Here is a 24,432-nt window from a genome sequence, read left to right as displayed (position 1 = left end):
GACAATGTCAAGGGGTTCTGTAGTCTACAAAGAATTACACATACTGGAGAAAGAAGGGAAAAAAATCAATACATGCTGTATTTTTCAGGGTCTTTACATCCAGTGAGATCAGGAAAGGTGCTCATAACACACTGAGTTTATAAAATCCTTACCGATTAAATGGCTTTCTGAAACAGATCATGTGAGAAATATTGAACTTTTTCAAACCGATTGCAGAGGTTGCAAAAACATAACCTCAAAAAAAGATTTCCAAACAAAACTCTGTGTCACAGTTCTGATAAATATCGAGTAAGGACTCATTCAGACTTACCTTCCGTCAGGTTGAGAATTTTAAAATGGGGGATCGATGTTTTCAATTAGTTTGAGAATAAATCGTGATAAAAACCATATTTATAACATTTAAAACTGATATTTATTTAAATCCAGAATTAGTTTGGAGCAGAGAGTTATGCAAATGAAGCTTAACTGCATGACTAATATAAATCCAACAATGAGTGTAAACAAGTCAAAATGTTGCACTGTTTTATTTTTTTTTTAATAAATTGTGAAAATACAGGAAGTCAAACATTCACCATGGCGGGGAGCTCATTTTGCCACAGGAAAACATGGGAAATTAGCACTTCTATGGAGAGCCAAGACATTAGTTGACTTCAGTTTTGTTCGAGAAGAATTATCTCTTGACGAAGAGCAGTTTTCATGAGCCCTGAGGGCCGATAAACACATCCAAATGGCCGCATGTGGTCCACGGGCCTTATGACGCTCAGGTCTGATGTGGAGCATTTAGTCATAGAGTGAAATAAAATATCAAGGTCGAACAGTTACCCCACTTAATTCAATTTTAACAACAATGTGTTTTTTTAAGTAGTTTTATTAGCTATGAAGGGGAAATGCATTTTATTTCCCTGCAATAAAAATAATTTAGAGGAGATAGACATAGCCCAGAGGGGAAGTAAATAAGCCTATTGCACATAATAAATCACTGACAATTTGGAGAAAAGCCAAAGATTTGTAAGGTGCAGTGCGGTTAGAGATGTTCGCTTTGGCAGTTTGATTACAAACTGATGCTTTCCTGAAAAATGGTTGAAAAAGGATCGTCACCTCGTAGGTTCTGCTTTGAAACTATATGTCAGACACAATATATTTATATATATGTGTGTGTGTCTTCCAAATGTACTTCTGTGAGAGAAACACAACAAAGTGAGAGCAGGTGTGTCTTTCCTGCCCTGAAAGTATGACTCAAACAGAGATATGATCTAGATGGTAACAAACAATCAACTGACTGGCAGGTAAATAGAGGAATCTGAAGATGAAAAGATACAGTTTGGGGTCTGTTCAGGCTTTACAACTCTGAGTTTTGCTACCGCCTTCAGGCAGCTTTGATTTTGTGTGCCTGTGTGTGTGTGCGTGTGTGTGTGTGCGTGTGCAATACACAGATTAAAGACATAAGAGGGTGAAGAAGACTGCTCTGACATTTAGAGGCTTCAACAGGCTCCAGCGCCCACCTGTTCGGAGACAAAGCCTGAGAGAGGAACAAACACCAGTCATTACACAGTAAACTGAGGCAAACCTTCAAGGCTGTACAGTATGGCGGGGAAAGTCTGGCCGCACATTTCATTTCTTCACAAATTATTCTTCGCGTAGAGATGAAATACATGTTGGTCAGAACAATGTTCTCCTCAAGGAGACGCACTCCTGTCGGTGTAATTGTGCTGAAGTCGAAGTCTGCTGACATTTTCAGCCTCGTTTCATTTGTAACATGAAACTGTTAACTGACAAGATCGTTTTTTTTTTTTTTTTTTTTTTTTTTTTTTTTACCTCATTTGGTTCGTTAGATATCCTTTGGTCATTTGACGATGGCTGATCGTGGTGGAAAAGTGCAGCAAGTGGAAATAGTGTTCTCCAATCAGGAGTCACTGGTCTCTGTAGGGATTAATTACAATATTCACACAAATCCGAACCAGTGGCTTTTCAACTGTGGCCTGGGCCTCAGAGAGGGGCGCCATATTGCTTCAGGACGGCTGAGGAGAGGCCTTTCCCCAGCATGGTTTTTCTGCTTTTAACTTCTGAGGAGCAATGGTTACAAAAACAAATGTAGAGTAAAACTATGATACACAAATGGAATGAGAGAGAAATTGAAAAAAGATAAAATCACCTTTGGTAAAAAACATAAAACACAAATGATTGAGAAGTTTTCTTCTTAACATCTATGGATCCCAACAGCTGATAAAAACAGAATGTGACAGTTCAGATGTGAAAAAGATCTTTTTGCAGTTTCTGTTAAAAACAAAAGTGTCTGCAAATTGGTACTAAAAAGCTGGCGCCTCATTCTCTTTCACTTTCAATAGCAATGTGTGAAAAAATATGAAGTTAAAAACATACTGTTTTTAAGGGGAGTTTGAGCACAAAGCAGATGTTTCGGGTAATTTTCTAATTAGAGCAGCTTGATCAGTCCGATCAGCATTTTTTTTAAATGGAAAATATTTGGTTGTAAATGACTCCAACTCAAGTGTTGCACAAAATTACAGATTTAGAAAGACCAACAGCAAAATATTTTAAATTTAAAGCATCTAATTAACATGTCAAGGCCATTTCCCACGTTGAAATTTACTGATTTACATGTTTTTGAACAGTAAGACCTGCATTTCAAGGGAAAATCTCAATGAGTTAAACAGTGGAGAGACTGAATGTTAACCCAGTTTCAACAAACTTCCATCGGCCCACTGTTCGATCGTCTGGATTTCAAACGGGCACTGTAACCCTGCTGGTACAAATGAAGGCCAACTCGCTCACATCAGAGCCGATTTTCAACAATAAAATGTTTTAATTGCAAGTAAAGTACATTTTTGCATGGTCAGAAGAAAATGATACAAGAGTACATTAGATTTCCTGTTTTAGGGGCCACAAAACAGGCGAAAGAGCAAAACCATTTCTTTGATCAGGAGAAACTCATGCTTTCAGAATATACATGTTCTTCACAGCAGTGTGTCTTCATTTAAGGTCACTGATGTAAAAACAATCGTCCGACTTCCTTCACCGCATTCAGTGTTACATTGATTCAGGTCAAGAGGAATAAACCAAGAAACTCAACTGATGTGCATCCTTTTGATAAATAAATCACATATTTTAGGACATAAAAATACACGACCTATGCAAATACCTGAGAGCCCTCGCATCAGAAAGTTGCAGTCCATATCAGAGTTGATCAATCAGCACACGTTCCTGTATAATTTTGATATGCAATGCCAAAATATACAGTTTATTATTTCTTTAAAAAATACAATGCACCCGGAACCCTGCCTTTTACATTTTTGTAAACATGTTTTTTTTTTTAAAACACACAAAGGTCACAAAACTATCTGTATCAACATTTCAGCAGAAAAATAGACATTTAGCACACTCACTGTCAAAATTTACAAAAAAAAAAAAAAGAAAGAAAAAAAAATCCTCCCCACTGTTTGCAACAATGAATATGATTTTCAAGTAAAGTCGTCTCTCGCTTTTTGTTTTTCCAACCTTTGTTTGTTCTTATGGCTGCTTCAATTCAAAAATTTCTATAGAAACAAGCCCTTACGGTCTTTTTTACAAGATAAATATGATAAACCAAATCAGTCTATCAATATATAGACAGAGCGAAAGGTTCTCGGAGCCCAAATGAAACCCGAAAGAAGGAGAAATACTGAAAAATGTTGATTTTTAATTGATTTCCTTGTATTTTTGTTCTCCTGAATAAGTATTTAAGAAAACAAATCAGTATTAGGAGAAATAAAAGGGCATGTTCATTTTTGAGGACCCCTAAGGCTTTTTCAGAAAACAAATATATACAGGAATGTGTAGACTTCGTCAAAGCTAAAGATGTAAACAATCTTCAATGCCAACACTTTACAAACAGTAAGTTTTTTTTTCAATTCTTTTCTTTTTAATGCTAGCTGGGCGCCAGTTTGCGCATAAAAGAAGCAACGTGTAAACAGACAAAAAGCTGCCTTTTGATTATATTGTGAAAAAAAAAAAGAAAGAAAAAAAAAAAAGTAACTGAGTTTAACCTTCGAGCATAATCGACTGCGTCTGATGCTGGAAACTTCTTGTACATTGGTAAAACAGTAACAAAAGATTGTGTTGATCAAACAGGGCGGCAGAAAAACCTCCGTGAAGATGAAGATTGCTCTGAGATTGTTCTTCAAAGGACTGACCTGTGTTCTGTCAATCACCGGCTTCCATTGTAACTGAACTTCACCGTAAAAAACTGAGAAACAAAACAAAACAAAAGAACTCGCTGCCTACAAAGAGACATAAAGTGCATGATCAACTGTACCAGTCTTATCCGAGTCCTTTCACAGGGAGAGAAACTGGCCTCATGGATCAAAACCTGTAATCCTTCAGTGTACTGCAGGTGATCGGGAGATGGAAATCTCCCACTTTTACATTTTAATACACAGGAGCTTCAAATGTGAGAGGTTTCTAGAGGTGATCTGGAATGCTACACAGTTTTGGTAAGTACCTTGAGGGCAGTGCGACGACAAACCACGCTGCCCTGACTCTTCCGCTTGCTCAAGCTGTCTCTTTCCTCATCCTCTTTGCAAATGGTCACACACAAGCATCAAAGCAACGCGCACGTGCCTGTAAGCTGTTCGTGAGGAGCAGGAGAGGCCATTTTTAAAAAATAAATCAGATCACACGAGAACAACAGGAAGCCAACGCAATTACCATTCGACAACAATTCAGCTTCAGTAAAATGTCGATTTTTTTTTTTTTGTTTCCCTGTAATGTTTGTCATCTACAAATCAAATGAAAGATGATATTAAGATCTGAAGTACAAGCATGTATCTGCTTTGCTAAAACACGCGTACATACACACATACAGCCAGCCATCCAGCCATCATTACAAGATGGATTCAATCGAAAAAAATAAAAAAAAAAAAAAAAATAAAAGCAATACAGCATGAAGAGTGAGGTACATCAGAGAGGATGCTGAGCTGCATCTTTGTCCGCTTTTGAATCCGCTTCCATTAATGAAGCCAAGTTGCTAAATGTCCTTCAGGTTTTTTTTTTTGTTTTTTTTTTTAAGATGTGAAAATTAAAAGTTTTTCACAAGCTTTTATTTTCTCTCCCTTCTAAACCATTCGTGTATATCTAAGAGAGATTTAACCACAACTGAGTCACCATGGGATGTAATATTTTGTGTAGGAGCAACACAGGGACTAAACAAATAGCCAGTTGTTTGTATGGATCCCTCCGGAATGCAGAGAAAAGAAACGATGAAAAGGAGACGGTCACGGCTGAAACTTTTTGAGGTCAACAAGTTTTGGAGAACACTCTTCTTGTGCATCTTCTTGTGTGCTTCTGCTTCATGATCAATACATTTTTGTCAGTGGAAAGTTGAAAAGAGGCTGAATATATTACTGACATAAAGTGTCAATACAAGCAGAAAATCCAGTTTCACAACCTACAAATAGAAAGATTTGTGGTATGTTTCACAATAAAATATATCACAGAAACATTTATTTGTTTAATTTTCTCAATTTAGAACCTATTTCATTCAGTCATTAATTCAGTGATGTCAAAGTTCTCCTTTTGTTCCATTTATATAGAAATCAATACATCTGGATTTTGATGAGATCACATAAAGAATTCCTGATACATGTCTCCAGCGTTGGTTGAGAACATGCATGACATACAGAGTGTGGTTTGTTTAACTGTGTCAAACATCTGACAGAATAATTGTAGGTCTTTATAGAACACTCCATGAAACAGCACACCGGAGTGTAGTATATGGATGTTTTGACACATCATTTAAAATTTGTGGGAAAAAAAACAAACAAATAAAATAGGACATATTTCACCATTTGTAGTTTAAAAGGTAATTAAATTGATGACACCTCTCTTTGGAGTTCTGTAAAGAAAGCTCCATGCTGATGGGCACTGGCCATTTGCTGAGGAAGTTGTATTGTTACTGTATTGTTAAAAATAAATAAATAAAAGCTCTTGATACAGTAATAAATCAGCATTTAAGTAATGGTCTTGAAATTTAAAATACATTCGTAAATGTAAGTTTTGTTCCCGGTTTCTAATTGTATCTAACTTGTATTGACACTCTTTACAGATTACATTCAAGCCTTCTACTGGTGTACCCGTCTGAAAAAAGTGCATTACCTTTAACTTATTTAAATTCTCAAAGACTGTCTCTAAAAAGTAAATGCTGCATTCAATTCCCAAGTAGCAACTGCTTAGTTACTACAGCAGTCCAAGTATTAATGTACTTGTTCAATAACCCACTGATAGATGAGTTAAAATGGATACAAAACATTACAATCCCGACTGGATGCTTTACTTTTTTCAGTACATTATTTGACCAGTAATATTCCAACGTGTTCGGTTTGTTTGGACTGAAGAATTTGAGTATACCTACTGCAGAATAGAAACTCATTTTTACCAACAGCACAGAGTTCACACACACCAGGAACACGCTCCTGTCATACAGCATCTCAAAACCGTTTCATCTCAACAGCGAACAACAAGAAGCACAGCGAGCGAAAAATGCAGGGGGGGGGGGGGGGGGGGGGGGGGGTTGGGGGGTCTTCTTAAGAGGTCTTAGAAAAAAAAAGACAATAAAAAAACAACCTCTTTAAACCAACGTGACAGCTGCTCTGTTGTTCGATTCATTTAAGACAGAAAAAAAAAAAAAAAAAAAAGAGTACCTTCCTTCTTGTGTAATAATTAATTAAATAAGTAGAAAATGTGTCTTTGGCCCGTACCTTCATGTGATTGTTCAACTGTTCAGATTCACAAAAAGTAGCTTAGAGAGGAGTCTGTGATTGTGCTACACTTGTCTACAGTGCCATTCAAGTCTGCAGTCTCACAGGGGACGAGGAAGGACGTCAGGCTATTGCTCCTTTCACTGTTTTTGTCTTCCCCCGTCCTGATTATTGGAAAGTGTGCTCACCGCGGACTATGTGAGAGGAGAATTCATAGCGGTCTTTGCTCCGGTGACCGCAGATGTTGCACTCCAGCGGATCTCTGTATCCATGGCAACCCATGTGAATGGTGTACATGACATGGTCCAGGAAGAGCACTCGACAGTGCTCGCACTGGAAGGCCCGCAGCTCGTGACCCTCTCGTCCGAACACCCGCACGCCCTCGTGACTCGCCGGCCTCTCGGCGGCCGCCCGCGCCACGCCGCCGCCCACTCCCGCCGCACTCCTGGGAGACGCGTCTCGGACTCTCTCACCTGAGTAGACCACCGCCGGACTGGCCTGAGACCTGAGGCCGGGAGGGGCGCCGCTGCTATGGTAACCCGGCCGGTCCTGAGGGCTGCTGCGAGCCGAGTCGGCGGACTCCACGCCGCTGTTGCTAGGCGACTCCTCGTTCCCCAGGTGGGGCGGCAGCTTGCCCTGTCTGGTGAGCGCGCTGGGGCCGTTGGAGGTGGGGTGGCCGGGGAACTCGTGCGGGTGGGGCGGCTGCGACGGCAGCGCGTCGCAGTTGCGCTCGGGACGGTGGCCCAGCAGCGGGACGTGGTGGAAGAGGGGGTTGACCATGGGCACCACGTCCGACATGGCGAGGGGAGGGCCCGGGTGGTGCAGCATGGGACGCAGAGTGTCCGATCCCAGGTATGTCATGGCGTTGTTGATCGCCTGGTCCATCATGTGCGGCGGCATCAGCTCGGCCTGCTTCTCATACTTCAGGCCCATCTCGTAGCCGACTTCAGGGTAGCCGTAGCGAACCATCTTCTCACCTGCAAAAAAAAAAAAAAAAAAAATACAGAAATATTATGTCTGCTGTGAGGAGGAAGTGAGATTTCAAAGTCATGCAAAAAAATATATTTTGTGACAAAAGAAAAAAAAAGGTGTGATAGAAAAAGAAGGAAATCAGCTTTCTTGAAGCTGCAAAACAAAAGAAACTAATAATTGGCACGAACGCAAGCACAGGTTTGCACTTCCTTCCTAAGAAGACCAAATTGTATCCGCCGATATTCTGCGTCCTGTTTTTAACATTTTGCACTCAATGTTCACGTCTAATCAGGTGGAAAGCCCCATCCATCAACTATTGCGCTGTTTAACCCCTCCAAAACAGGGATGCGGTGAGCTGTTTTCTCTCGATAAGAGAAATGGCAAAGTTACAGGTGTAAGTAACCACAGAAAGAGAGAGAGAGAGAGAGAGAGAGAGAGAGAGAGAGAGAGAGAGAGAGAGAGAGAAAACAACATTTCCTCATCTCTCAGTCATATGCTCGCTCTGGCTTGTTTGATTTCTTTGTCTAATATTGTGGTAAAAATAAATAAACCGTGCATATAAATAGGGCGGGCTTGCAGTTTGGTGAATATACTGTTTGATTTCATACATACTGAGCTTGAAGGAAAAAAAATGTTTTAAAAAAGTGCGCTTGTTTTGTTTTTAAAGTGAAATGCAAAGTTGGTCGTATAGGGATGATCCGATGAATCCACTGTCAGGCTCCTCAATTCGACTTACCCAACATCAGCTTGCACAAATGAAACAATAACAATTCTAACTAAATAGTTACATAACTTCATTTTAGGTTGAGGTAAAAACCACATTCACCACCACCAAAAAAAAAAGAAATCAACTCAATACCAGACTGAAAGCAAGTGCAATAAAAAAAAAAAATAGATAACCGTCTATCTTGTTGGTTTTCTGCTCTGCAGAACTACATACTTGCTGATTTGCTAGAAACGAAAATACTCACCCACAAATTTCTGTGGCGTGGTGCTCTTCCTCTTCCCTACGTTGCTGTGCAGCCTTTCAATGACAGGAGGCCGATCGAAGGCGTGCATGGAGTTGACCTCTGCCATGGGCCTCGGCTCTTTCACGATGTCGCCTTGGATGAGTAAGAAGACGAACAACAAGAGGATAAACACAGATTGGTCGTTAGACAAGACACCGGTGAGATGGCTTCAAAATAATTGGAGGATCACTTAATTTTCATTCAAAATCTGGTCTCTGTAGTTTTGAATCCTGAAGCAATGCCCTTTAGTATTTACTTTATTGTCTTAACTTTTAAAGTTTCAGGGCGAATCTGAATCAAAAGACTGACGATCCTCTAAAGGTCATGGTCAGAACTGCTCAAACGGAAGTCAGACTTCCTTTTGATCTCAAAATAATGAGCTGAAGAAACCAATTTTTCATGGAGAACAGCTGTTGTTGTGTTAATTTCTCATAGTTCCATAGCGTAGTTTTGTTCATAGCAGTATGTGTTTGTGTCTTTTAAAGATGTGCATTAAATCAGATTTCGTGATGCAATGATCTATGTGGTTGCTGTACCAATCCATAGCTATAATTTCAGTCCGGGTTTTACCTGTGTAAGGGCCAGCGTTGGTGGAGGGATCCAAGCCGATGCCCTGCAGGTAACTATGGCAGCGCTCTTTGTGCTCCTCCAGAGATGTGCGCTGTTTGTAACTCCGCCCACAGTAGTTACACTTGTGTGGTTTGCCAACTAAAAGTGAAGACATTCGAGGCAGTGGTGATCAATTTCATTCACGGCTACACACAGAGCGAGTGGGCAGCGTCCAATGCCGCAGTATTCAGTCAGTGCGTAGTAATACATGCTGCGATCAGTCACTAGTACAAACAAAGCAGAAGCGAGCTTCTGAGATCACGGAGGTTTCCACTACTAGTGTGAGGATTCCACACGACTATCGCCAGACAGAGAGGCAAGAAAGTGGTGGGCGAGAGAGAGTGAGCGAGAGAGAGAGAGAGACAGCAGCGCCATGAAGACGGCATTTCAAAACGCTTTTTCTCTGTGAAACACACGGAACACTCCCACTGTCGGAGTTGATCATGCATCCCATGGTGGCGGTAGGAAACTGACTCCAAAGTTAAACTGCTATGGAGGTGGAGAGTGATTCATTGTGTCAATTCTATTCTAATCGAATCCTTCCTGCCGAGACAAGTGGAAAGATGAAGACATATGCTCTGCCTCTACCAAAGTCGCCCCACGATTCCTTTGAACCGTAGGATTGAAAGTATTAAACCGAGATTGAAAACTTTCACATGAAAGTTGTGTTTTAATCGACGTGAGGAAGAAAAAAATTTCACAATGAAGGTTGGCTTTAAAAAGAGACGGTTGCAACACACTATATTAAAACGAAATTCACAGAAGAAGTCACAGCTGAAGGAGGACTTCTTCTGTGTTCAGCTATTCTCAGAAGTAACGTGGTGACTCATAAAGGGCCGCAGTGAGTGAACCGGTGGCTACATAAGCATACCAATGTTACCCAGACTACATCATGAGCGGCTCGGTGAGACACTGGCTGGCTGTGCAGATGAATCCAGAGCTTTTCTGAGACTGGAGCGCATGCAGCACACAGCGTGCACACGCACGTTTAAAGCAAGGTGATAATTCACACATCAACACAAACATCCAGTCTCTTTTTGTTCCCATACGGTCTCAAAGCTGACAAAGACGATGTCTAAAGGTAAATTAATGTGACGGTGATTTGCACGAATAACAAAAACCCACTTGTTACACAATGATATGACCTGTCATGGCCAATCTAGCGTCTGTTTTTTCCTTCTAGTGAATCATGTGAAATGATAATAGGTCACACTGCTCCATATGTCATTCAGCAGTTTTTGTTTTTCAGTCTATGAATGACATAGTATTGATCAAACTCAAAACTGCGGTTTATTATCATTTATTTTTCTGGTATGAATGTAAACTGAGACACAAAAAGAAATGTGTTGGCTAATGACAAAAGGTTTCAATATTACTGAAGCCTGAGTAGGCGTACCTGCAGGGTCACTGCAACAATACTCATTCAGGGCAATGAAAGAGTTATTTCGGCATTAAACGTCATCACGGAATTAATTTTCTTTCCTGCTTTCCAGCCGTGAAGCTCTGCCGGTGAAGTAGGCAGTATTAAATCAAGTATTACTCCCTTGTTCATACACACACGCGCGAGCGCACACACGCTATAGACTTCATTACTTTTTTCATATTTATACAGCCACCCACACACAACCTTGTGCAGATGTTGGACGGACCTGAAGAATCCACCTTTCAGCTGCTATTCTTATTCATGCAAATGGTCCACGCTGTGAACTCAGACTCACTTGACTGATTGCATTTGGCTAATAAATAGGAACTTGCACAAGTTTAGATTTAAAAAAAAAAATATGTGAAGCTGTTTGCCTCTTCAGTCCTGATTTTTTTGCGCATTATATCTTCACCCATCAACTGAACCTCAGTAAGAAAAGCTGGAATCAGTCTCGCCTTCTGCTTTTCTTCACTGACTTTTACTTGAATTTTCTCGTCTGAAGTGTGTTTTTCACTGCAACTGCTTTTCCTGGAAGGGCATCAGACCAGAACTGCCAGATTTGTGGCTCTGAGAGATTAAGAAGAGAGTCCCTGGACAGGAGAGCGTCGGGACGACGTGTTTTGGCAACATCAAATTCCTTTAAATTCCCACCGAACAAAAAGCAAAAAAGCTTGCCGTTTCACGACAGAAAAACCGGCGTTGTAAGTTGTAGCGAACAAATTCAGGTGAACAACAAAGGAAGTGAAAGCAGGAGAGTGGTCATGGCCGCTGGTAGAAGACAAAAAAGAAAAGTGCACTCAAGAAATAAACGAAGCATAAGGAAGAAACGCTGGGCCTCTAAACAAAGACAAATTGTAAGCAAATGCACAGACACACACGTAAACACGGCCTCTTTGTCTAACTGCGTTTGAGTGAACCCTTCTGGAGGCATCACAGGCAGAAATGACAGCATTGTCTGACCTTGATTTCAAAGGCGAAACAGAGGGGAGAGCACATCCTCTGATAGGAAAGTGGGTTACAGTTTAGAGAGACAACCAGTGCTCCTCGTGGGTTTCTCAACATACAGATAGTTTCCTCCCGAGCGAGTCAAGCGACTAAGGAACAGCGCGTCCTTGGTACCTAACCACAAAACACTCACAGCGCTATCTGTAGCATGCACACAAGAAAACAGCCATCCAAAAATAATATAAAGCTGTGTCCTGAGCATTACGTGTGAAAACACCGTGCATAAAGGGAAGAGGTGCGTACGAAGCTCGCAGGTTGCTCTTTTCTTTCAAAGAAAATTCAAGAAATGGGAGAAAGGTCTGACTTTACTCTGTTTTGAGCTCTGCACAAAGAAAAGTAACCAGGCGTATTAACAGAAAAGATAAAGTTAAGCTCCACATTTCAATACAAACAAAAAAAAACACAGTGTTGGCGGGTTTTTTTTTTATAGGATTTCTCACATTTTTCACAGAAATCAGCACAAGTTATCCAGAAACAGGAAAGGAAAAGAAGCCGAGACTCACCTGCGTGAGTCCGCAGGTGTCCGGTGAGGGCATCGCGCCGCCGGCAGGCATAGCTGCAGAAGGGACATTTGAAGGGCTTTTCGCCCGTGTGCAGCTTGATGTGTCGCAGCAGGTTTCCCTTCTGGGTGAACGACACACCGCACTGGTTGCACTGGAACGGCCTGTCTCCTGGTGCGAGAGAGCACGAGAAGTCGAGACCACAGTCAATGCGGAGGAAATCTTATCGACAAGTCAGCACAAGACCGTTCTCTTTCTGAAAGGGTTCATTTGCCTCATTGCAGTTTTGCGACCAACAGCTACATGCTGCAGCCGATGGCCCCGATACTATAGTCTCCAGATAGACAACAGCAGAAACTCCATTCATTTTACTTGTATTAAACATCTGAGTTGAAAAGGGCTTACTCAGACATTTTACACTGTGTATTCTGTCCAGAATAAAATTACATTTTTTTAAGCATGTAAGTGAAATAACAGATTAAAGCGATGCTGAACCCAATTCCACTGCAGTTCAGGACACAATGCTAAAACTTAGAACTATTGCGAGAATGTTGCAGATTGTTCCAAAAAACACCTTTGAAAATGAGAACGTGTTTACTTCAGGTCTCTTTGTCAGCTCATAAATTTGAGACATGTAAAATAACAGCGTGGAAAGACACACCTATCCTATAAAATCACTGGCGGATTTTCTCTTTGAACTAAAAGTAAAGTTACACCACGATCTGAATATACTGTGATGAGCCGAAGCCTGTCGGGAGACGTGTGTGTGTCGAGGTCCGACACTGTGTACAGTCAACCATCTATCAAGTGGACGAGCGTCTCCAGCCCTAATGGCAAATCTTTTGATCTGCAGCCAGTTGGAAAAGAGAAACATGATCCTAATGCTGTGACAAACACAGCAGTCATGGCGTCAGTTAAAACAGGTTGCGGGGGATTCCAAGGATATTTTTTCCTTGGTAATAAGTCCAAGACTAAACTATTGTCTTCCAAAGAGAAAAAAAAAGAAAGACGGCTCTCTACACCCAAAGACGAGGAGAACGAATCATTTCTGACTCACATCAGAAACTCTATAAATACTATTTGAATGTTTAGAAAACCAGACGTTCCACTGTCAGTAGGTATTGAACACATATGGTGACGGATCCAGAGAATCCAGTTTCTTTTGTGAATTTTAAATGCTTGGAATTTCGGTTGGTACCGTTTGGTTGGCGATTTCCTCCATCAGCGGTGGCGTTTGACCCAGATAAGCCGTCCTGAGTGTTGCCGGGGCTGCCGCTCATGGACTCCTCCAGCGCCGCTCCTTCGTCGCCTGCCTGGCTTATTTCTTCGGGCGCCGGGCTGCTGTTGTCGGCCTCTTCGGCAGTTTCCTCCTCTTGCTTTATTGTGAGCTCTGTCAAACAAAACGTACGGCAATCCTGAGATGCTCAGTTTACAGCAGGTGTTTTTTTTTTTTTTTCTGGGAGTGCCATTAATGGCTTTTTACCAAACAAAATGCTCACAAAGGCAATCATGAACCCAGCCTGACCCAGGGAAAGGGTTGATAGCGTGATTACATCCAAATGTTTTCACGTTAAATCTTTATATTCTGTGCTTCATTTTAAATTAGGTCAAGTTAGTTGACAACTGAAGTAGGAAATTTTATTTTCATCTCATTCTGAAGATAAAATAAAGAGTTTTAAGCTTGGCCTCCCTGCCGAACAGACACCTAAATGACATTTTAACTCGGAAGTTCAAGTCTGAGACAGGATGAGGATGGACTGGCAAGGTGACAAGAAGAAAAAGAAACAGGCTGGGTTGGTTCGCGGCTGTCCCTGGGGAGAAAAGGAGTGTCAGAGGCCCAGCGCTCGCTGCCGCCGCTGACTAGCAATGGGAGACTGGCTGGATGACAAGGGCAGATGATTGTGCAATAACATGCGCGTGTGGATGTGGGAGGTGGCGGGAAATGATTTAGCTCCGGCAGTGAACAGCAATCAGTAATACACAAAAGGTTGTCAGCAGTGCTCGGTGAATACACCCAAAAAGTTACAAGGAGCCTTTTCAACACACAGAGCAACACTTTACCACGGTCCCTCAGCGGTTTTGTCCCAAATGTCAGCTGATTAGAGAACAGACGTCTGAAAGTACTTATGAATGGATGAGAAATATGCTGATAAAATAAATATGAGAAAAATGATCAAAAATACAAGAATTACAATACATCTACACACTGATTAACACAAGTGGTTGAATATAGTCCTCACAGATGTGATGGAACGTGACTCAGTTTGTTGCATCACAGTACATTTGACCCTGGAATATCGCAGCAGACAGAAAAGAATCAGCTGTAATGTGAGAGCAGTTTCTTTTAACCACTACACTAAAAAAAAAAAAAAAAAAAAAAAAAACAGCCTCTTTGATATATTGAGCAAAAAGCCCAGTACTATCCGAGCAAAAACTCACTGATCCTGACTGTCCTGTTTTGGGACGTACAGGGGCCGTAATCACCGCTCGAGCACATGTGGGAGTTTGACTGAAGCCTCGCGTCTGCGAACTGTCCCCTCCGGCTCCGAGGCTACAATCATTTAACACTCAGAGGCCTGTATGGACGGATGAATTTAGTAACGTATCACTTATAGACCGCTGCGACGACTATCAAGAAAGAATGTCTGTTCCTTGAGCCGATACTGTATGTTTCCAAGGCCACACTTTGTTCACAGAAACACTTATCCCAATACCGAAGGTGCAATCGAGCCTCGTCTTTGACAGCTGTATCCTGGCAACACGAGGCAGACCTGAGCGTCCTTGCTATTCAGCTCATTGCATCTTTACATCTGTCTCTCCAGTTTGGCAGAGTGGAATGCAAAGAGTAGTCCGATGAGGATACACTTGAAGTGGCTGGAGCGACAAAAGCACCAAGGAGAATCGCATGAGTCCAGTTTTTTTTTTTTCTTCTTTTTCCGGATTTATTTTCAATACTCTTTCAGATAAAGAGAAACACAATTTGTGATCCACTGCATATAAGTGTGACAAAAACTAGAGGAAAACAAGAATGAGGATCAGTTGAGGTTTTGTCACACTTTCTATGCTACCTGTCACTAAGCCCTATGGGTAAAGGGGGAAAAAAGGCTGGACTTTTTCTCTTTAAATTCACAAGTTTAACATTTTTCCATGCTTCTTCTCAACCGCTGCGCTTCTTTTGTAACATACCCTCAATTAACAAACGTGTTGGGCAACTTTTAAACATGACAACAGCTCTTATCGGTGAAGAGTATCTCCCTGTGAAAGCCACTGCCCAGCCCGCCTCCCTGTGTCTCTAAAACCTGTGGGAGAGGAGCTTCCCCTTTTCTAGCTCTTCCCCTCCGTCGCCGTTTCTCTTTTTCTAACTCTGCTGCTTCACGGTGATGTCGAGATGATTAAAGATACGGGGGTCGCCTTGCAACACTTCGCACCAAATTCAGCACGCTAAAATCCACATGACAACAATTTGCACATGTATCACTGTAGAAACAACTTGTATATTTATTTTATCTGTTTGTTTAGCGTTACGGACTTGATTAAGATAAACTGCATTCAGTAAAGCTGCTCAAGCAATGCCCACACACTGAGTGAAACTCCTAACTCACTCCTACCTCATACTTGCTTTTGTCAAACGCCGAGTCTGTCATCACATTAAAAGGTACGATTGTCAACACCTCTTGGGATCACAGACGACAAAAAGAGCCAGCCGAGACGGACAAGTTACAGGACTCTTGATACACAGCCTGCAACTGTCCTATTTGGTGGACTTCTTGTTTCATGCCGCAGCTCATCTTATTTGAATTTGTCCTAATTACCCAGACACTGCATTCAGGTCTAAAAATGTGTGCCTTTTTCCTTCTTCTGTTGTCGTCTCACTTCAAAGCTGCATATTAAATACATTACTTCCTACCTGAGAAAGCTTTTTAATGCGAATGAGCTACTATTGTAGCCAATTTATATATATTGCCTACATATATTTATGTATATGTGCGTCTAAAAACATGAAGGGGGAGAAATGAGAGACAGAGAGCGAGAGAGAAAGAGTGTGCTGCACTTATTCGCCACAGATTACCGAGCGGCGTTTCTGTTAATTGAGCACTCACCACTGGGGGAATTAGGACCCTGAGGAACCGTCTGTCCATTAGGTGCTGACATATCCGCCAACATTCTCGAGTTCTCCTTACCGGGAGAGCACTGTCCGTTACCTGGGAGACACAGAAACAGAGCAATCCTCATTGTGCTTTACAATGCGGCGCTTGTAGAACAAACACCGCTGTTTGGTGAAAACATGGAGAACTGTTACGTATGATCTTTATTATTCAGCTTGCATTTCGCACATGAAAGGATGAGACTTTTTGTCATTAACTGCTTCAGTACAGGCAGAGACAGAAAAATACTGACGACCAAACATCTCCTCCACTACACAGAGAGGTACGTTTAATTCTGTTTTATTGAAGTTTAGGTCTTATTTTAATCCCAACCTCGATGGTCAGAATAAAGGTCAAAAAAGAGAATGCAGACGGCGAGTGTTTTTTATGCACCTATGAGAAGCGAACGTCCAGCGAAGGTGGATCAGATTGCATCCCCTCAGCAGTCTGTACAAAACCCATGCTATGGATAGCCCAGTGTCCACTCAGAGGGAGAGCAAACCAATCCCTTATCCCCTTACAGCCCGGCCCCATCAGGGTCACTCAGACAATGCAGTGGCAACAGGCAAACACTCCTCCTGACCCAGGTGTCAGATCCTTTAGGAACCACGAGTCGACCTCTACAATTAAGACACTAAAGGTTTTCTTTCAAGAATACCGATGAATGTGGAAAAAAAAAAACCCCCACACATTTCGACGCCTCCAGCTTTTAAAATAGATGCACCCATAGATCAAAGGGCAGCAATACATTAGAAACTTCTATAAGAATGCCATGTTTCCAATTTGTTGGTGCTGAAATGAATCCTCAAACATGAAAAAGAAAGATGTGTCAGATCTGCTGTTGCTGTGACGGCTCGGCTTCATTTGACAGACTCCAGGGAGGCATTGTTCCATTGTGGCGGCGGCCGCCGCACTGAGTGGGGCTTACTGGGAGACGTTGTCCATGACACAATCCCTGAGTGTGGGCTCGGGTTGCACGGGTTGGGGTTGGAGGAAATCTCAGGTGACCAGCGCTGGCAGAGCCGTCCTGAAGACAGGGGTGGCCCAGATTTGTCATGCAGGATTTTCCATTACTGTAACAGATGCTGACAGATGCGTCGTCACACACCGCACCAAGGCGATTAAATAGGTTCATCAATTGATTCTTTTAGGGCGTCTTAGTTCAGAATGACCACATTTTGACTGTGTGGTCAAAATAACTTTCAAGGGCTGTTTTATTTCTGCACGTTCATAAAGTTTCAGCGATGAGTCCTCATCTAAAGGGCATTACTAGAAAACAAAAAAGGGGGTTATTGCTTTGATAATGTTATATTCTTCGAGTTTATCTTTCCGTTTTAATTCGAATGAGGTCAGAAAGGCACAAAGTCAGCCGCACTCATGCTTTCAGGCAGACTCAGTTGAGGGTTTGTGTTGGTGCTCCACGTTCAGACGTCCATCTGTGAGTCATACCCACATCAACGCTGAGATGAGGATATCAATCAGCCGAGACTTGCCAGGGAAAAGACAGTTTGAGTAATATGACAAATTAGGATGGCGTTTACTGCTGACAAATGGAAAGGAACAAATGTGTACACAGAAAACCCTGTAGGTGTGATAATTGCTGACTTCATTATTGATACCAAATGAATGATGCTTTCTATAATACAGTCATCGGCTCAGGAATCTGACATGGGGAAAAGTTTTTGGTCTGAGAAGAGACTTTAAACTGAGGATGTGTAGTTTAAAAGGACAACATTCTGCAGCAATGAGGCAACAGAGAGCGATGGTCAAGCTACACACATCTGCTGGAAGACAAAAAGGCACAGAAAGTGGCTCAGAAACGTCTGTGCCGACTTGAAAAAAACGATAATGTTCTGGAGTGAAGGTCATCCAGTCACTCTTTATGAGAGCCTTTTTTTTTTCCTGTCAACCTTCAACTCCTCCTTATAGACACTGATTTGTGAAACAAACACACTGCAGAGACGGTGAACAAAAAATATACAGATACAAAAGGCACCGCATATATATTAAAATATGCCTTCTGGTAATGTGTGTAGTGTGTTCTGGGGTGAAGCTGAAGCTCATTATAACCAATACATGAACGGCTACGGTTTACATTTAGTGACGAGTTTATGCCAATGGTTAGCCACTGATTTATCCTTGACAAATAACAGTTGTAACAACAAATATATCAGCATAAAAACATGTCTTGTATCGCATATTTTCAAAATAGCTGAGTTCTGCAACAAACTAGCCGTTCATATAAAACACACTGTCACTTTTTTCCTATTTAAGAGAGGTTTCTTGATGCTGTTAAGGAACAAGTGCTCTCGAATCGAGAAAATATACTTTAACAACGAAATATTTAATGATATTTTTAGACAAATCATGCTATATGATTGTTTGCAGCAATTGCAGCATTGTAAAACGAATATGAATTTAATGTGGGCAAGATATATATACATTTTAAAATAAGTCAACCTGTACATTTAACAGGAACGACTTTGGCTTTGCTAAGGAAATAAGAAGAAGACCAGGAAAAGAAAACGGTGCCCTTGTTTTTCAGCAAATGGCAACCTGGTACATGGCATTCTAATGTAGTTTTTGCACTTTTAACATTGTGAAATACATATTTCATCACCAAACGTAGGACTGAGAATGAGAGATACTTAAATAGATGTGAAACAGAAAAGAGTGAGTAATTTTTCCTGCGCAATTACAGTGAAAGTGCGTGTGACAGAAAACTACGTGTTCGCGATACCGTTAGGCATTCTCTCTCGGAAAATGATTGCAAACGTGATAAAATATTATTATGTATGTGAGCGAGTGAGTGATGGAGCTAAATTTGTACTTGAGAAAGTAGAACTAAGTGTGATAATGGAAGACTTATTACAACAAAGAGCGAACATGTTGCTCAAAACAGTAACATATAAAGAGTTTGGCATTTTAAAAAAGAATGTTTTATGCCTCTTTTCTACAGCTATCACAAATTAAAACCAAAATAGTCCGTGCCATCCATTTATTAAAGATACCAGGCTGCATGTTGCACACAATGCGATATAGATAACATAACTTTCTGCTATTTTCAGAACACTGATCTACAAGTGCAGTTTTTATCATTTCCATTTATGTTCCTCTTTATTTGCTCTAAACAATAAATGCAAAACATCTAGAGTAACAACTGCTAAGCTCATGAATCAACAAGCCACGAGCGTGAGTGTAGCGGTTGAAATGTAATTCTCTCCAGTCGTTACTGATGTCTCGGGCTCCTTTATACCATACTTTATCACTACACACTCTGCTGCTGCAACTGTAGATAAATTGTGTTGAACCACTCCTGTAAATGGGCCTGTTAGAGTATCAGAATCAAATGTGATCAGTCTTCAAAAAGCTTGACCAGTGGTGAATATTTGATTACTCCCTAACATTTATAGCACATTCAACAGCGTGTCTTTTTTATTTGATTCATTCCTCTATGTGTTGACATGCTGGACTCATAATTACCAGATTGATATCTAGTGCCACATCATGACCTGCGAACCAGCCAGTCAGACTGAACGTCGCCCATGTGCTTCTGCCATGAGAAACTTTTGTCAGGCTAAAAAAGCCACTTCATTAGTCAACACTTTTAGAAGTCCCGTACAATGTTTCCAACATCGACTTGCTTAATACAGTCTGAGTTCGTGTTGCACAAGTCTGCAACACAGTGAGTGGTATTCCTTTTGTTTTTGTTTATTCACTATATGTATATATGTAGCAGTCCATCTCACCACCACAACATTTACAAGGTGAATTAACCGGATCACAGAGCTGTTGAACTGGACCCAATCAGACAGTAAAGCACCCATGATGAAGGATCCTACACATGTTGTTTAAGCAACAGCCAAATTAAAAGAAAAAATAATTGTTACTGCTGCGAATAAAGTCAATCATTTCTTCAAATATGCAGCATCAGTGATGTGCATACATGTTTAAGCTACAAGATATCACATCACTCAATTTACATGCTCAAAGAACTATGACAAAACATCTGAAATACAATAGAAATACCCTCACCACAATATAAAATCAGAGTAATAGGAATATATCTTAAATATGACAATCAACAAGCCATCTCAACACAATGACTATATAAATAAGCTACACTGACACAATGCAATGACGACATAGAAAAACTAAACAACATACAAAAGGACGAATTTGGTATTATCATTTGTCGTAATGTTAATTGGATTCTGCATTAAATCAGTTTGTGAGAGTCAACTGAAGAGTTACTAGTAATAACTAGTTTGAATATAATTTTATTGGAAGTGGATTTTTCTTCCCATTTAGTGGCGCCCCCCGGAGGCCAGTGTGTCCTTAGCATTTGCCGACTTTGCCGAATGGGCCAAGTGGCTCTGCGATGAAATACATGCATTCGAAAAGTATCGTTCAAGAGGCGGGTAACTCAAGGACAAGGAAAAGAAGAGCCTCTCCGCCCCTACCCCACCTGTCAAGCGTTCCTACCGACACAAGCCCCCAATGGAGAAGCAAAAATCCCCACTTATGTCATCAACAACATGCGTAAACAAGCTAAATGCAAGGAGGAGGGGGGAAGGAAAACATTCAAGAGACTTGCCCAAAGGAAACCAGCAAAGGGCAATGGAGCACCACAAAGCACATATCCAGTATCTGCTGCATTCAACAGGATGTTGCTAATGCACGGGTTTCTCTACCTTTAAGGGTTGAACAGGAAAAAGGCTGCACTGGGGGAAAATCCCTTGAAATGTTTACAGTTGTGTAATTTCAAAATATTATTTAGGCTTTTCTTTTTTCTCTTATCTGTATTTCAACCAACTTGCAGATAAGTTTTCATCATTCCTGTAATCAACACAGCTTAACAGTCCTGTGGCTGAAGGTACCGGTCAGGCACACTGTGGAAGAGGTACTGGGTCTTACTTGCTCTGTAGTCTTCAGAGGCCTCCATTTCAAGTGCTTTGGGATTGCTGCAAAAGGAGGAACAAACCATATTAAGAAAAATATGTAGGATGGTACAAAAAAGACTTTTCTGGGGGTGAAAATGTCATAGTTTTACAGCATAAGAGCCAGAGTACACAGCATTTATTCATAATCAGTACTATTAAAAGCAACCTTGAGCACAAATGAACACGATGAACTATTCACTTGTTTAGAATAGTAACTGTATCAACACACAAAGCTTGCAAGAAGAGACACTTCACAACAGCAATATATTTTTGCACTCCGAGAAGTGGGCCTGCATATTTAGCAAGCTACCCACTAACTGTTTTAAGCGTGTGTGTGTGTGTGAGTGTGAGTGTGTGAACAATCATGTTTTAGTTTCACATTCGTCACAAAAAAAATCCTTCCTAATCATAGCTTTATTGCTGAGTTTAATAGTGAGCCGTTTTTTGTGATGTAATGAAGCATTTCTGTTGTTAATGTCACACTGATGTGAACAGATGTCAGTGGTGATCCATGAAGAAAAAAATTAAAGAAAATTATGAAAAAGAAATAGATGTGCAGCCTGAACTGCATGACATATATGCTTTTAAAATTTTGAAAGGCGAGAAAAGTAAATGTTAATATGAAAATGAACTCGAGGTCGATCCTGTGTGCCTGATGAGTTTTCGTTGTTCAAAGACTGGATGAATAGAATGTCTGTGTTATAATTACATTTTGATTGCACCAGAAAGACTTGTCACAGACTTTACTTAATGCTAAAAGCAGTCACGCAAATTTCTATTGTGTCACAAGTGTTGGCTTCCCTAAAAAAAACATTAGGTTTAACCCTTTCAGAGAAAGAAAGAAGAATCATCCAGGTAAAATAGAGAGTAAGACGTTTACTTCTTCTTAGATAAAAGAAAAAGATTTGGATATTTTTTTAAATATTGATTTGAAACCAATCTGACACAAATATGAAAGGTCTGAAATCTTAAATCAGCCTACATGGAGAATCTCTGGCTACTTTACAGTCTTTGGCAAACTCATTTAGTTTAAATTCAGGTAATTTTCTAAGTTGAGGAGTTTATATGACCCTAAAACTAAAGTGAAATGTGAATGCATAAAAGTAACATGCAGTACAGATAAAAAAGGGATTCATACAGTTACCTTCAAGTGTGCAAAAATAGTTGATGATTTCAGTCAAGGATGGAGGGAGGGGGTGGCGAGTCGTCTCCACCTCCCTTAAAAGACAAAAAAAAAAAAAAAGAAAAGAAGTCCAATTTACTTTCGTCGAGAGATTACTCACTGTACAGGAATTTGCATGTACATTTCTTCTTTTTCAAAACATGTTTCAGTTGCAATCATCAAAATGAAAATAACCTAACAAGTCATAAGAGCCTCGTTCAGGAAGGCAAGAGAAAAAAGTTGAGGTGCGCATCCAGAGTCCAACAGGTGTCTGCCGTCGCTGCGTCAATGTGCGTCCTGTGCGCGCGTCCCGTCGAAGTTTTCCACTCGAAAAGAACGACCCCCCCGGTACCGTCCCGTCCCGTCCCGTCCGAGTTAAAAAAAAAAAAAAATCACAACATTTCTCCACAAGTCTCACAACTGCTGGCTGGGTCCTACACGGTGAACTTTTTGCGGCAGGAAAGGAGAGGGGGAAGCCTCGAGCTGGCGAGGGAAAGAAAGAGAGGGATGGATCAAACTGGATCCACCGGTTCCTAAGGAATTAGCCATAGCGACAGGGAGCAGCCAAGCTATTTTCAACAGCCAAGGGACTGGAAATCCGTGGGCAGACGACGTTTGAAAAAAAAAAAAAAAGCGACTGTGGAGAAGTGACTCAAGGTCGAACCGGCAGAGCTCCGCGCGTTTTGACTGCCGGCTGCGGACAATGGGAATAATGTGATGTGGCGGATAAATAAACCATGAGGGGAACTGGTGATCTCCGGCACATTAAAACCACACGATCACTGAAGGAATTCAGCCAGAGCACCATCAGACACGTTAAGAGTTAAGATCCATCCTCCTTTAACCGTGTGTAGGCCTGCCACTTTTAAACATGACTTCCTAGTTAAGAGCGCGACGCGACTCGAGGACGTCAAATTAATGTGCATGTCAACATGTGTGATGTGGGAGAAGAATGCATTTTTGAAAAATGTTCCGTCAAGGACAGGGTGCGTTTACCTGACATGCAACAGGCATCTCTGGAAATAAGCATCAGCTGGAGAAAAATAAATAAATAAAAATGAGAATAAAAATTTAAAAAAAAAAACGCGAGCGTCAGTCGACTTTTTGCTCTTGTATTGGGGAAACGCGCCGTGTTTCTGCTGCTGAGTGATTTATTTATTAATTTTTCTTTTTTGCCGGCTGTGTTTGTCTGCATGGCTCGAAGCTGACTGACAGCTGCAATTCAACAGGTTATCCGATCACCGCAGTCTACAGCAGAGCAGAGCCCGTCTGGCTCTCCATTCATCAGACAGACGCTCCTTGTCTGCCTCCGCTGCAGACATGCGCCTCCAGCAGCTCCCCGGCGTCTGGACGCTAAATTGACGAGCGATTCTGAAAGGACTATTAATGCAGTTTCTTTTTTTTTTTACAAAAAAAGAAGTAGAAGCAGGAAATGCTTCTCTCACTGTCTTTTATTTTATTTTTTTTAAATTTACCTTAGACATGTAGGAGTTAATGGAATCCCATGAAGTTGCACACTGATCCAGGCTGAACGTCTCGGCTCGGAGGAGGATTCATTCTGGTCCGACATGCGCCGCGCAGCGCGCACTGACGGGGACTTCGGTTCCGTGGCGGCGGTGATCGCGGCGGCGGCAAAAGCAACAGTTGTCAGAATCCAGCAGTGACTTCCTCCTCCATCTCCACCAGAGCAGCGCGCGGCGGCGGCAGCAGACGACCCGCACGAGTTGCTATTCTGGGAACTTGGTCTGACACAGAGAAACGGATCACAGAGCGCGGACCCGGTCTGCCTCTCTGCTCGGCAATCGATTAGGTTACAAGGGGGCCTCTTATTTCTAAGGCTGCGGCCATTGGCACAAAAACACAAGTGCCAAACCCATATGCATTTTCATTTCACCTGCATCTATAAAATTCAGC

At 41.4% G+C, this 24,432-nt stretch overlaps 1 protein-coding gene across 2 annotated transcripts; it reads right to left on the bottom strand.

Moving 5' to 3' along the window:
• Positions 1–2,797: 2,797 nt before the first annotated feature.
• ikzf2 (IKAROS family zinc finger 2) lies at positions 2,798–24,231 on the bottom strand. Of its 2 annotated transcripts, none has more exons than XM_030112157.1 (9): positions 23,994–24,231; positions 22,501–22,574; positions 21,331–21,377; positions 16,369–16,470; positions 13,467–13,658; positions 12,272–12,439; positions 9,302–9,439; positions 8,693–8,824; positions 2,798–7,726 (listed from the first exon to the last, which is right to left on the bottom strand). In XM_030112157.1, exons 3-9 carry the CDS (start codon positions 21,356–21,358, stop codon positions 6,918–6,920), a joined length of 1,569 nt encoding a protein of 522 aa, XP_029968017.1. In that variant the 5' UTR covers positions 21,359–21,377; positions 22,501–22,574; positions 23,994–24,231; the 3' UTR covers positions 2,798–6,917. The 2 variants fall into 2 exon arrangements, with proteins under 2 accessions (XP_029968017.1, XP_029968018.1); XM_030112158.1 differs by lacking the exon at positions 23,994–24,231 and adding an exon at positions 22,719–22,864.
• Between the last annotated feature and the right edge of the window lie 201 nt (positions 24,232–24,432).

The sequence above is a fragment of the Salarias fasciatus genome, chromosome 16, assembly GCF_902148845.1.
Source record: "Salarias fasciatus chromosome 16, fSalaFa1.1, whole genome shotgun sequence".
NCBI classification, from domain to species: Eukaryota; Metazoa; Chordata; class Actinopteri; order Blenniiformes; family Blenniidae; genus Salarias; species Salarias fasciatus.
This window is presented reverse-complemented; position numbering and strand designations above follow the sequence as displayed.